Source organism: Dipodomys ordii, unplaced genomic scaffold (assembly GCF_000151885.1).
Source record: "Dipodomys ordii isolate 6190 unplaced genomic scaffold, Dord_2.0 Scaffold44, whole genome shotgun sequence".
In the NCBI taxonomy this organism is placed as follows: Eukaryota; Metazoa; Chordata; class Mammalia; order Rodentia; family Heteromyidae; genus Dipodomys; species Dipodomys ordii.
In genome coordinates, this window is record NW_012267260.1 from 8,777,882 (window position 1) to 8,791,974 (window position 14,093).

The 14,093-nt window shown below is 52.3% G+C and overlaps 1 protein-coding gene across 3 annotated transcripts in view; it reads left to right on the forward strand.

Annotated features, from left to right (window-relative positions):
- Nucleotides 1-13,673, forward strand: part of Ccnd3 (cyclin D3) — a 71,673-nt gene extending 58,000 nt beyond the window's left edge. Inside the window, exons 1-5 of one of the 3 annotated variants that reach the window (XM_013019208.1) lie at nucleotides 612-618; nucleotides 8,453-8,668; nucleotides 11,282-11,441; nucleotides 11,988-12,124; nucleotides 12,493-13,673. In XM_013019208.1, coding sequence (XP_012874662.1) covers nucleotides 8,498-8,668; nucleotides 11,282-11,441; nucleotides 11,988-12,124; nucleotides 12,493-12,660 — 636 coding nt within the window. In that variant the 5' untranslated portion in view covers nucleotides 612-618; nucleotides 8,453-8,497 and the 3' untranslated portion in view covers nucleotides 12,661-13,673. Of the gene's footprint in view, nucleotides 1-611; nucleotides 619-7,082; nucleotides 7,483-8,452; nucleotides 8,669-11,281; nucleotides 11,442-11,987; nucleotides 12,125-12,492 lie in introns of those variants that run through there. The other 2 variants (XM_013019206.1, XM_013019207.1) reach the window with 2 other exon arrangements.
- Nucleotides 13,674-14,093: the final 420 nt, after the last annotated feature.

The following is a 14,093-nucleotide window of genomic DNA, read 5'->3' on the forward strand; positions in this document are numbered from 1 at the left end:
TTTTTTCTTTTTGCTTATGTGGTGCTGAGGAATTGAACCCAGGGCCTCAGGCATGCAAGGCAAGCACTCTACCACTGAGCCAACTTCCCAGACCAAGGGTTTCCCATCTTGGAAGGAAAAGAGAATTTATGTACAGAACCAAGGATGATAGTTCTCCCCTCCCCTTCCCCCCCCCCCCAGGATAGTCTAGCACAACCAGGAAACTTCCGGTTCAGGATCTTCAATCTGTAATCCTACAAACCTGGGCTGAGGTGGAAGAGGTGGGTGAAGCTTGGAGGTGGGGCAGCTAGATTTAGAGAGAAAAAACTGAATGTGGCTTGTGAAAAGGCCCTGAGGTGCACAGTGGGGCAGAGGATGAGATAAAATGAGATAGGATGGGGAAGAACTTTAAAAGCTTGGCTTGTTGACTTTTAAATTTCACCTGATAAACAGGGTCCTTGGACTCCAGATGAAAGGAGTGTGGGTGAGAGATTAACGTGATAGCCTTGGGCCATGGATCAGCTTCTGGGGCTGAGAGCTGGGCAGAGCTATGATCTGGAACCTTTTGCAATAGCCCTGTGGCTTAGCCTTTTAAGGGAGGGTCTAAAAGGGCTTAGAGGAACGTCCACCAGTCCAGAGGTCCAGATAGCTTCTCTGGAGTTCACCCTTCTTTAGTCCTAAGAAGTAATTGAATCGATCATTTATATATTGTAAGAATTAGGGTTATATTGTAGGCCAGAATCCAAAATGTGTGTCTTTCTCTGTGTATCTACCTATCTCTCTGTAGCTTTCTCTATCACATGTAATATATATGATATGTATTGTATATATTACATTATATATTATATATCATCTATAAAATTTTTCTATATAGGTACATACATTATATATGAATGATAGACTGTGAAGGACTTCAGTTATTTATTTATTTTTGCTTAGGTTTCAGTGCAGGTTCTTGTAGTCTCCCTTGGCTTTTTTGCTTAAGTAAGACTGAGCAAAACTACTTTTTTTTTTTTTGGTGCCAGTCCTTGAAATCAGGATGGGGCACTGCCCCTGCAATTTGTTGTTCAAGGCTAGTTAGTGCTCTGCCATTTGAACCACAACACCACTTCTGGCTTTTGGGAAGTTAATTAGACATAGAATTTTAGGAACTTTCCTGCTCAGGTTCTCATATCTCAACTCTTGATTTAAAAGCTAGGATTACAAGCATACTGCCACCCAGCACCTGGTTGAAGGCGTCAGTTAAATTTTAGGTTTTCAAAGGACCACTTTAGACCATGCTCTGAGATTCCTCAATGGTTTTTTGTTTGTTTGTTTTTGCCAGTCATGGGGTTTGAATTTAGGGACTGGGCTCTGTCCCTGAGCCTCTCTGTGCTCTATCTAACACTTGAGCCACAACGCCACTTTCAGCCTTTTCTATGTATGTGGTACTGAGGAATCAAACCTAGGGCTTCATGCATGCTAGGTAAGCACTCTGCCACTAAGCCACATTCCCAGCTGGATGACAGGTTTTGAGAAACTGGTTTTAAGCCAGCTAGGTGAATAGTTGGGATTTGAAGGGAGTGGTCTTGTACCAGGTAATAGACAGAATCTAAGAAAGGAAGAAATCCTAGGTGGTAGCAGGGTTTAAAGTCCGAGGATGCTGAGGAGAGCATGTTACAAGTTGAGAGAGCAGTAGGAAGACATGGCGTACCTTTAGGACACTATGAAGAAGAGGTGGTCTTGATAGTTGCAGGAAAGACTGGTCAGGCTGGTCCTGGAGGAGGAATCAGCACAGCGTGGTCTTTCCCAGCCTTTGTGAAGGCCCTACAAGTTCTGCCAACTACTTTGGCATGTGCTTTGCCTAGTTTTCTTTTGATGTATCACCATTAAGATGTTTGCTGTAGGGTTTTAGTAGATGTCTGATGTAAGATGAAGGATCTTCTCATCTTTCCCTGCTTTGCCAAGAAATTGTTTTTAAAACATTTATTCTGAATGGATATAGACTTGTCAGATGCTTTGCTGACACTTCTTGGAGTCATCATATGATTACCCCTTCCAAATCTGTTGGTGTCATGAAAAATAGTGATTTTTTAAAAAAGAAAATAATATGCTAATATATTTTAGTAAATTCAAGAGAATCCCAATATATTACCATTCATTATTTATTTAGTGCCAGCATTGTGCCTTGCCTCTGAGGCCTGGATGCTTTTTCACTCAAGCTGGCTCCACTTTTGGCTTTTTAGTGGCTTAAAAGTCTCAATGATAGGTGGGCGCTGGTGGCTCACACCTGTAATCTTAGCTACTCAAGAGGCTGAGATCTGAAGATCCAGTTCAAAGCCAGCCCAGGCAGGAAAGTCTGTGAGATTCCTATCTCCAATTAACCACCAGAAAACTGGAAATGGTGCTATGGCTCAGGTGGTAGAGCACTAGCCTTGAGCTGAAGAGCCAGGGACAGCGCCCAGGCCCAGAGTTCAAGCCCCACGACCGACAAAGAAAGAAAAAGTCTCAATGACTTTCCTGTACAACCTGGCTTAGAATCATCATCTTCAGATCTCAGTCTCCAGCGTAGTTAGGATTATAGGTATGAGCCACTGGTGCCAGCTTGGTATTTCATATTTAAGACAGGGGCTTACTAACTTTTTGCTAGGAGGCTGGCCTTAAACTTTCCATTCTCCTCTCCTCTATCGCTAGAGTGATGGTATTACATGTATGCCCCATGCTGCCTGGCTGAGAAGGGTAAAGCTGATGTTAATCCTGACTGGACAAAGGCAAAATTGACAGGAAAGCTTCCAGTAATTTCTTCACAGTCTTAAATGGAGGGGAGCCAGTGTTTGAGCTGAAAGCAGCTGGACGCAGAGCTATGCTCACCATTTGTCACCTCCTGTCATCTCCCTGGGCCTGAAGGTAACTGAGTCACAGAATGGACCATGATGGCCTCACCTGTCACCTTGTTCCTCCTTCCAGTTCTCACGTGGGAAATATTTCAGTGGTACAGTGGAGGAAGAGTGGGAGGAGGTAGAAAGCATTGCGTCCTTGGTGCTCGGGGCTGCCCCTCTGGCCTGAGACATTCCATTCCAGCCCTCCTCTAATTTACCATTTTATTGAGTAACTTTTTCCAATTGAATGCACTTGGCTTGAAGCTTCTCACCATATGAACTCTGGTCCTTGCTTAAACTTTGTATGTGTGAGTGTGTATGTGTGTATGTTTACCTAGGCCAGTGAATGGGCTTGAACTCACAGCTCAGAGTCTTTTCCTCCCTCAAGTCTAGTGCTTTAGCACTTAAGCCACCACACCTTCATTTCCCGCTTTTGGCTGGTTAGTTGGAGATAAAGAGTCTCAGAGTTGACTTTCTGGCGTGGCTTTGAACCTTCTCCCTCAGATCTCAGCCTCCTGAGTATTTAGGCTAGATCTACATGTCTACTCCCCCTCCCGCCACAACTTTTTCTCTAGCACTAGGGGGTGTAGCTAAGTAGTAGAGTGCTTGCCTAGCATTCAGGAGGTCCTGGCTTTAGTTCCCATGATCACAAATAAACTATAATTAAAGATTTAATGTTGGTGAAATGGATTGGTTAGGCCTTTTAGCAGGATTTAAAAAAAGCACAGGGGCTGGGAAGGTGGCTCAGTGGTAGAGTGCTTGCCTTGCATGCCTGAGGCCCTGGGTTCGATTTCTTAGCACCACATAAGCAAAAAGAAAAAAGCCAGAAGTGGCACTGTGGCTCAAGTGGTAGAGCACTAGCCTTGAGCTGAAGAGCTGAGGGACAGTGCCCAGGCCCAGAGTTCAGGCCCCACGACCAGACCCAAAAAAAAAGAAAAAGGAAAAAAGCACAGAGGTCAAGGTTGATTGAGTTATTGTTGTATGCATGTATAGAAATGTTCTCAGTAAAACCCCACTGTAGAGCTATATAAAGATTTTTTTTGTTGTTGTCGGTCAGGGGGCCTGAACTCTGGGCCTGGGCTCTGTCCCTGAGCCCTTCAGCTTAAGGCTAGCGCTCTACCACTTGAGCCACAGCGCCACTTCCAGCTTTTTTGCTTATGTGGTGTTGAGGAATCGAATCCAGGGCCCATGCATGCAAGGCAAGCACTCTACCACTGAGCCAACTTCCCAGCCCTCTGTGTGTGTGTGTGTGTGTGTTAAACTGTATCAAAAGGCTAAGAATGTTTCATAACCTTAAATTGAGAAATTCCAGTTCTAGAAAATTAATTCACTTGCAAAAATAATCATGAGTATGCATTGCACTATCACCACAAAAATGTTTTACATTGCTTTTTTTCTAATAGGGAAGAACTGGAATATAAGTTTGGTAAAATACATTGTGATGGATCCACTCAGTGTTGTGGACAATACAGCCATTAAAAAGGTATCATAGAAGCCAGATGCCCGTGGCTCATTGCCTGTACTCCTAGCTACTCAGGAGGCTGAGATCTGAGGATTGCTGTTCACAGCCAATCTGGGCAGGAAAGTTTTTGAGACTCTTATCTCCAATTAATCACAGAAAAAAACAGAAGTGGGGCTGGGAAGGTGGCTCAGTGGTAGAGCGCTTGCCTTGCATGCATGAGGCCCTGGGTTCGATTCCCCAGCACCATATAAGCAAAAAGAAAAAAAGCTGGAAGTGGCGCTGTGGCTCAAGTGGTAGAGTGGTAGCCTTGAGCAGAAGAGCTGAGGGACAATGTCCATGACCAGAGTTCAGGCCCCACAACCGGACCTCCCCCCCCCAAAAAAAAGAAAAAACCAGAAGTGATGCTGTGGCTCAAGTACTATAGTGCTAGCCTTGAGCAAATGGAGCTCTTGGATATACGCAGGCCCAGACTTCAAGCCTTAGGACTGGCAAAAAGATGTCATTGCATATTTAATACCATACAAAAGTTATAACAATATTTTTTTAGTGGAAGATTTATGATACCATGAAAACACTGCTATTCACAGAAGAGAAGTCGAAAAATAACTATCAGCCTCTGTGTATGTGTGTGTGTGCATGTGTGTGTGTGGGTGTGTCCATGAATGCTAAATGATATTGAGGCTTGAGGTCAGGGCCTCGAGCCCTTGCTTGGTTTTTGTTGTTGTTGTTGTTGTTTTGGGATCCGGTCATGGGGCCTGAACTCTGGGCCTGGGCGCTGTCCCTCAGCTCTTCAGCTCAAGGCTAGCACTCTACCACTTGAGCCACAGTGCCACTTCTGGCTTTTTTTTTCTTTTTGCTTATGTGGTGCTGAGGAATCGAACCCAGGGCCTCATGCATGCAAGGCAAACGCTCTACCACTAAGCCGCCTTCCCAGCCCCCCTTGCTTGTTTTTTTCCACTCAAAGCTGGACCTCTACCACTTGAGCCACACCTCTACTTCTAATCATCAACTATTTTTTTTCCTTGTGCCACTTCCTGAGGCTTAAACTCAAGGCCTGGGCCCCATCCCTGACCTTCTTTTTGCTTCAGGCTAGAGCTCTACCACTTGAGCCACAGCACCACTTCTGGCTGAGGAATCGAACCCAGGGCTTTGTGCCACATTCCAAGACCATAACCTTTTTGCTTGTTAAATGGAGATAAGAGTCTTGTGGACTTTCCTGCCCAGGCTTGCTTCAAACTTTGGTTCTCATATCACTGTCTCCTGAGTAGCTACTCATAATAGCTGTGAACCACAGTGCCTGCCTCCAGTCATCAACATCTTAAAGAGTTATTTCAGGATGGTGAAATTTCATGTTTTCCTCTACCTCCTCTGTAGTACAAAAGGATATTTTCAGGATATGAAAACTCCCTTATAATAAAGTTTATTACCTAGCTGAGGGGGTGGTGTCTAACTAAAGGTAGAACACTTGGCTAGTAAGTACAAGGCCCTGAGTTTAAACCTCTGTACTGCCAAAATAATATCATAGAACTGATTATAAGAAAAGAGAATTTCTTGCAAATGGTTGGTATAGATCCTGCTCTTTTTCTTTTTTCAAGTCCTGGGGCTTGAACTCAGCATCTGGGCACTGTCCCTGCCCTTGTTTGGCTCAAGGCTAGCACTTGAGATGCAGTGCCACTTATGTGGTACTGAGGAATCGAACCCAAGGCTTCACGCATGCTAGGCGAGTACTCTACCATTAAGCCACATTCCCAGCCTCCTGCACTTTCTATATGCAGTGTTTTTCTAGTTACTTCCTTGGTCCTCCTATCTTTAGGGCACCAGGAGAGGCAGGGATCCTCAGAGCCTCCTCTGATTTGCAACATTTCTACATGTTTGTGGTCTACTTTTTGGTCGTGTGCGATCTAGGAATGTGGAGTTGAGGGGGAATTACAAAGTAACCCAGAGTTTGAGAGGTGGAAGGTCACAGAGAGTCTGCACAAGAATTTCTGTAAGGAGTATCTAGTCTCTGCACTCAGGTTTTGCTCAAACAGAAACTATGGCGACCCAATCAACAACGACTAGGGTTGAACTCATGGTCATTATGATCTGTTGTATTTCTCTAAGTGTTGATTTAGACCATAGCTGTTCAGACCTAGAAGTACACAGGAATCTAGCTAAAATGAACATAGTCCTCAGAAGGGTTTTTGTTTTGTTTGCGAACCCCTAGGCCATGCAGTTACATTAAGTAGAAAAGAAGAAATACAAGAATACAAGACTTTGGAACAAGATGGCCAGCTTTCCCCATGCAAGCTTTGCCCCCGACCGAGAAGTTTGAGCCTTTGCAGCATTTGGGCCTCAGGCTCCTCATCTGTAAGAAGATAAAATGTTTAGAGTTTGCTTGAAAATTTGCTAAGTTAACCCCCGGTCTTCACTAAGACCTCGGGCTGTGAGCACACTCCCTGCTGCAAGCTGTGGGTGAAGGAGGGCTGGGCGCGGGAAGACATGAAGAATGAATGAATGAATGAATGACCTTCGCAGCGAAGTTCTTTTCCGGGAGACTAGAGTCCGAGAAGCAAAATGGGAGGGCCCGTGGGGGGGAGGTGGAGGGGGAAAAGCACCCTCCCAGAAAGTTCTCTGCCCCCTCAGACGAGTTGGGGCGGGAGGGCCCGGAAGCCCGCAGGCCCCGGCCCCGCGGACCAATGGGGCCCCGCGGAGGGCGGGGCGGGCGCCCGCCAGTCCTTTCCGCTGGGCGCTCGCGCGGCCCCGCCTCCGGGACGTCGCGACGTCCGAGCATTCCACGGTTGCTACATCGTCGCGAGGGGCGGGGCGCCTGTCAGGGAAGCGGCGCGCGCGCGGGTGGCGGGCGGGCCGGGGCTTCTCCGCACAGTGCCAGCGCCGGCGCCAGACCCGCCCGCACCCCGCGCTCTCCCGGCCTGCACCCCGCGCTCGCCCGCCCGCCCTCCCGCCTTCCCGATCTGCTCTCTCGATTCTCGCCCGGCCCCGAGTATGGAGTTGCTGTGCTGCGAGGGCACCCGGCACGCGCCCCGGGCCGGGCCCGACCCGCGGCTGCTCGGGGACCAGCGTGTCCTGCAGAGCCTGCTCCGCCTGGAGGAGCGCTACGTGCCCCGGGCCTCCTATTTCCAGTGCGTGCAGAAGGAGATCAAGCCGCAGATGCGGAAGATGCTGGCATATTGGATGCTGGAGGTACGCGGGGACGGGACCCGCTTCTCCCCGCCGACCGCCCCCCTCCCCCTCCCCCGGCCCCTCGTGGGGACAGCGTGGGCCCCGCTACGCTGCGGGGTGACCCGATGGCCCCGAGCCTCCGGGCCTGGCCCTTGGGCGCCCCATCCAGTTGCCCCCGTGTCCCCCACTTCCCTCCCCCCCCCGTCCTGATCGGCTCCCTCGGGCTGTGACTGCGGGTCACTCGGCGCGGTCACTCCGCTTCTCTTCGGGCCGGGAAAGCGGGGCAAGGGCCACCGCCTCCCCTAGGCTTCCGTGCGGCTCCGGCGCCCTCCCCCACCGCGGCTCCGAGCGGCGCTCCTGGGCGCGTGTGCTGGTTCCTGTGGGTGTGCTGGCTCGTGTGCATGCGCGTGTGCTAGTTCCTGTGTGTGCGTGCGCGTGCACCTGTGCTGGTTCCTATGTGTGCGAGTATGCTGGTTCCTGCGTGTGCGTGTGTGCGCGCGTGCTGGTTCCTGTATGCGCATGTGCGCGCGCATGTGCTGGTTCCTGTGTGTGTGTGTGTGTGTGTGTGTGTGTGTGTGAGAGCTAGTCCTGCGAGTGCTGGTTCCCGTGTGTGTGCTTGTGTGAACTGGTTTCTTGGTGTGGTGTGTGTGTGTGATGGGCTCTGGCGGGGAAGCCGGCGGGGGTGGCCCACGTACGGTTCCGGTCGGCAGGAAGAAGCAGAGAGGGAACCCGGGCCGGGGTCCCCTCCCTTCCCCCTTTGGGGTGTGCTCCGCGGGTGGTGGAAATGGGGGTTAGGTCCCAGCCCTCTGGCCACTGCGGTGACCCGCCCGCTCCCCCTTCCTCCCTCCGTGGGGGAGGGGGCCTGGAATCTTGGTGAGGAAGTGGGGGGGCACATCCCCACTCCCACTGAGGCTCTTCGTTGCCCCTCCCCCCCCCCCGCCCGCTGTGTTTCCCCACCCCAGCCCCGGAGTGACTTGTGTGCCACCCCCAGGTATGCGAGGAGCAGCGCTGCGAGGAGGAAGTCTTCCCCCTGGCCATGAACTACCTGGATCGCTACCTGTCCTGCGTCCCTACCCGAAAGGCCCAGTTGCAGCTCCTGGGGTCAGTCTGCCTGTTGCTGGCCTCCAAGCTGCGGGAGACCACGCCCCTGACCATCGAGAAACTGTGCCTCTACACCGACCAAGCTGTGGCTGCCTGGCAGTTGCGGGTGCGTGTGTAAACCCCCCCCCCCAACACATCTGTCTCTTGATTATCCTGCAAAAGACCAGACTTCAGAGGTGTTTTTCCCCGTGGGAAAGGGCGGGTAGGTTTTTTTCGTGGGGTGGGGGGAGAGGAAGGACTGGAGTCCCACAAAGGTGGGTCAAATGCCGTGTGATGGTTGGGGTGGCAGGCCTGAACTTAAGTAAACTTCCATCTGACCTCAGGGGTGCGACAGCTTTCCTAGTCTTTCCCCCAGATAGCAACAAGGCCAACTACACAACGGCTTTGCCTCTGGGCTTAACATAGACACTGTGAGTTATTTATGGGGAACCCTGGGGCATGCCTGGGCACCCCCCGCTGGAGTGGGGGAGTGGAATGTGCTCTATGTGGGGGAGGGGGCTGCCTCCATTGAGTCCTTATCCCCCACGTGGACTTTGTGATAGAAAATAGCTTCCCTGAGTGGATTAAAGGCAGGCCCCTAATTGCTGGGAAGGACTTGCTAAGGTGTCTCAGCCCACCCACCTTTCTTTCCCCCTTCCCTTCTGTTCCCCAAAGACACAGTTCCTTCCTAATCTTCCTTTCCTCGACCTCATTCTGAAAAAGTGCAGCAGCTGCTGTGGGCCAGTGGAAAAGTCTCTCCCTTTCCCTCTTGACGGAAAGCGGGATGGGAGAGACGGACAGAGGCCGCGCTGCAGCTGCTTCCGATGTGGTCCTGACGCCCCCTCCCCTGGCCCTCCCCTCCTGCCCAAGGCTTTCATAACCCTGTGGGGAGCTGCTGGCACTCTGTGGTTGGGAAGTGGCTCCTTGGGCCTCTTGCTGGGAACTTGGGTTGGGTTCCTCTGGAGAAGTGTTCTGTGTGGGGGGCATTTAGGGGCCTGAACATCACCTCCTTTGGGGCCTCAGGGAGGGGGTGGATGCGTTGGCACCTCCCTTCACCTTGCTGTGCTGACAGGCCAGCCAAGACTTCTCCTGACCCTGAGAGGAGTTTCTGGGCCCCATGTCCCAGGGAGGAGGGCAGCAAGGCGGCGGCTGTGATTGGCTGGCGGGGAAGCGAGGGTACTGGGGCCCCTGACTGCTGTGAGTCGGGGAACTGGATTCCTCTTCCTGCCAAGTAGCTCTCAGAGATGGGATTCTGGGAGGCCCCACAGCTCTTTGGGACAAGTCTGGTGGAGTTGGGGGCAAATCTGAAGGTGGAGCTGGTTTCCCAAGGCTGCGCAAGGAGCAGGATGTTTTTGGAGGGGCTGGGGGTGGAAGGTAGAAAGGGACTTCTTTGTGTAAAGATTAGGGTGAGGTACCCGCCTGTGTGTTGGGGGAGATCAGAAGAGACAGAAAGAACTCTTCTTCCCTGCCTGCCTGCCTGGGCTGGGGGTGGAGTGCAGACAACTTCCTATAAGGTCAGACAAGTTGGGAGGGAAGTCTGAAAAAGAACGCCAGAATAAAGCCTCACACAGCCCTGAAGGTTGGGGCCCAGGAAAGGAGGGAGAGGTTCGGCTTAAGCAGTACACTGAGCCAGCCAGGATGCCTTCAGCTCAGCCAGGGTCCATTCCTGCTACTGCAGCTTGTCCAAGCAAGGCTGGTCATCTGAGTACAGGGGAGGGGGGAGCTACCTCCCCACACTGGGACCCCGGCCTCCCCACACTCAGAGCCCTTAGGCAGATGTCTTCTGCGGCCTTCCCTCTGAAGCTGGGTATCCTGTCTGGCTCTGGCAGCAGAAGCCTTGCTTCTCTGCCTTACTTCTAGCACCTTCTCAGACTGTTTTCTTCTTTCTGTGGGGCCTGAGAAGTTTGGGGCTGACACCTAGGTGGGAGGAAGGCGCTGAGAGGGACAGCTTTGGGGGGGATGGGGGGAATCTGGAAGGTTTGGGTGGGGCTGCCATTCCTGCCTCAATAGGAGTCAAACCCACGAGTTCCTTCCTGAGATAAAACAATGAAGAAATCCTCATGTGTGCAACTCGGAAATGGAGCCAGGTCTGGGAACCCCAGACTTTTGAGTAGACAGGGGTGGGGTTCCCTCCTACCTCCAAGACCTAGCACTGGTATGTAGGCTTGGTGGGCAAATACATGGGGATGCAGCTTGGTCCTTCAGGGGTCACATGACCTATCTGTCCTTGCTCTCCTGAGCCAAGGGGCACTAGGCACGAAGGGTTCTAGCTAGAGTAGGGTGGAGTGCGCCGCCCCGGCATCCACCCCTGAGGTGCCACCGAGGGGATGTGGGTTGGGTTGGGCAACCTCCCCTTTGAGGAACCTCTGAGATTGTGTCACAGGAGCAGCCTCTTGCTAACTTCTGTTCCTTTAAGGAGGGGTAGACTTGGTTGAGATGTAGAATTGGTGGGGGGGGGGGAGAGGGAGGCTAGCAGTGACATCTCAACCCCTTAAGGTTTGGAGAGGAGCCTCAAGTTCATGGGGTGCTGAAATGAGGAGTAAAAGGGGGTAATTCGTGAAGTCCTAGCACCTTGTAAAACGATGAAAGCAAATGTCCCCCGCTGTTCTGTGCCCCACATGCCTGTCCCTAAATCCAGACGCAGAACCCAGGTCTCAGCTTCCAGAGTTTGATGGGTTTCCTTCTCAGGGAGCGTTGTGTGTTCCCCAGCGCTGACTCCATCTTCCTCCCCTGTCCCCAGGAATGGGAGGTGCTGGTCCTGGGGAAGCTCAAGTGGGACCTGGCGGCTGTGATCGCACATGATTTCCTGGCCCTGATTCTGCACCGACTCTCTCTGCCCACTGACCGACAGGCCTTGGTCAAAAAGCATGCCCAGACTTTTTTGGCCCTGTGCGCTACCGGTAAGAATCCTGCACACTTTTTTTTTTTTTTAAATTTGGAAGGGTAGAGAAGTATCTAGATGATTTGCTGTGTGTTCTCAAAATTTATTTGAGAAAGCAGTGCTCTTTTTGCATTTCCATTTTCAATAGTCAGAGCTACCCAGGTCCTGATGACTGCTCCCTGTATTAGTCAGGAGGGATTTGCCCAAAGTCTCAAGCTGTTGGCTTCATGCATCCTCCAGTCCCTGGGTTATCCACTCTGGATGGATGGACATTTTGCTATTTACCCCCATCTTCTTGTGCTTGGGGTAGAGACCTTGCCTGGTAAAATGAAGCCCTGTGTTGGATCAACAGCGCCACAAACCCTCAAAATAAACCAAAACACAAACCTGATCCTTTCTAAGAAAGAGGCCCTTTCCTGCTTTTCTCCTTTGCCCTGCTGGGTTTTCCCAGAATGCCCCTGCTCTGGTCTATTCCCCCTCCCCCTCCCCACCTCCCTCTACTTTTTGGAGTGATCATATCTAGTCTTAAGGTTTCCTTGTCTCATGGTTTCGTCTGCTTTCCAAGATTACACCTTCGCCATGTACCCACCCTCCATGATCGCAACGGGCAGCATCGGGGCGGCAGTGCAAGGCCTGGGCGCCTGCTCCATGTCCGGGGATGAGCTCACTGAGCTGCTGGCCGGCATTACAGGCACTGAAGTGGTGAGTTGCCGGGCTTCCCTGCCCTTTGCTGTTCCCCAAGCCTCCACTAGAGGGAGGCATCTCCAACCTCGGCCCAGCTCCTACTTTTCCCACACCCTTGCCTGCTTTTCTGGCCATCTTTATAACTCCTGTCTTGGTGTTGTAGGCCCCCCTTTCTTGCTAAGGGGTGTGCTGTGGTGAGGGTGGGGCTTTGGTGTTAGATGCAGGGCTGTGCATCCTCTGGCCACATCCTCTTGCCAGTTTCTGAGAACTGAAGACTGATGGTGGGCTGGGCTGTGGCCTCCCTCCTCGTAGGCATCCTTTCCCTCCCTGCACCTGCTGCCAGATGCCCTGGAGAGAGCTGCTCTTCACTGTTCTCTTGTTCCCAGGACTGCCTGCGGGCCTGCCAGGAGCAGATTGAAGCTGCGCTTAGGGAGAGCCTCAGGGAAGCTGCCCAGCCCACCCCCAGCCCAGCACCCAAAGCCCCCCGGGGCTCCAGCAGCCAGGGGCCCAGCCAGACCAGCACGCCCACAGATGTCACCGCCATCCACCTGTAGCCCAGGACAGGCCCCCTCGAGTGGCCACAAGCAGAGGAGGGGCCGCTGCCATCCCCTCCCTGCTTCTAGAACAATCCACGCCACATCTGAAGCTAGAGGGGGCTCCTCCTCCCCCCTCACAAACCCCAAGGGGCCAGGCCCTCTGCCTATCCCCGCAGTGCACTAAGGGGCCTGGGTGGCCATGTTGCCTGCTTGGCCAGCCAGCCCCTCTTCTTCCCACCCCCCCGACCAGCTCAGCTCTTGCCTTGACTAAATGCAGCTGGGCCTTGGCTGGTCAGACGAATTTGAACAGGTAAAATCCATGCACCAGCATTCCCTTTTGAGGCTCCCCCTGCCCCATCCCTGCCCTTTTGGGGTTCTCATGTTCTTAACTGCCAAAATGCCCCAGTGCCTTCTGAAGGTGTTGCCCCTTCTAGGGTTATTGCATTTGGATTGGGGTCCTTCAAGCATCCTGATTGACATGAGGGGGAATGTAGCTGAGATGGCTTCCCTCAGCGATTTGGAGGCCCCTTATATAATCCATGCTCCCAGCTGCTCCTAGAGGGAAGGGCGGAGGCCTTGGTCAGAGGGTTAAGAACCAACAAACAGATCCCTCTTTGCTTTGCTTTCCGCTCAGCTTGTGATTGAGGGTTTGGTGCTGAAGGATGAGGTCATTTTAATTTATTAACTGCATTGAATACAACTATAAGGGTACAGTGGGGCCTGTACCCCCTAAGTGGTAGTAACCCTGGTGGTTGCTGATTCCCTTCCTTCTGCTACCAGCTAGAGGATCACTGACCCAGGAGCTGCTACAGCCTGGGGTGGGGCCATGCCCCCCTCTCCCTCTGGCCCTCTGCCCCAGCCTCCAGTGGGAGGATGTGGGGGACCCTGGAGGTGACCGAGCTCCCGTCTGGAGAGGGAGGCAAGCCCCATCGACACAGGTCTTTCCTAAGGTCACAAGGTTCCGGCTGGTGGCCCAGGACCATCATGCTGCCTTAATAAAAATTCTGGAATAAAACTGGCTCTGGCTTCTGCGATGGCTTGGTTTTAGTCTGTTTCCAGGGGCCATAAGGTGAGGAGGCAGAAGTCACGTGTCTGAGCAGAGTGCCTGATGGAGAGAGCCAGATGGTCTCTGCCCCGGTGGGTTGGGCTTGGTTTGACGTAGGCATTCCTAAAAATCACTAGTGCTGAGCACTACGGAAAATGCATGGCAAAGCTCGTGGGGCCGTGGAAATTGGGGCTTGAGGCACAGAATGAAGCCAAAGCCAGGTTTGGGGGGATGGCCTATAATCTTTGCACTTACAAGAGGGATATGGTCTGGTACAGGGGTGGGAATGAAGCAGCACCCCTTGGATGTGGATGTACCCCACAGGAAGTGGGGTGAGGAACTGGTGCTTTGGGGGGGGGTGATTTGGCTTAGTTCAGCTGAGTAGTTTGCTATAGTTGGCCAGTGC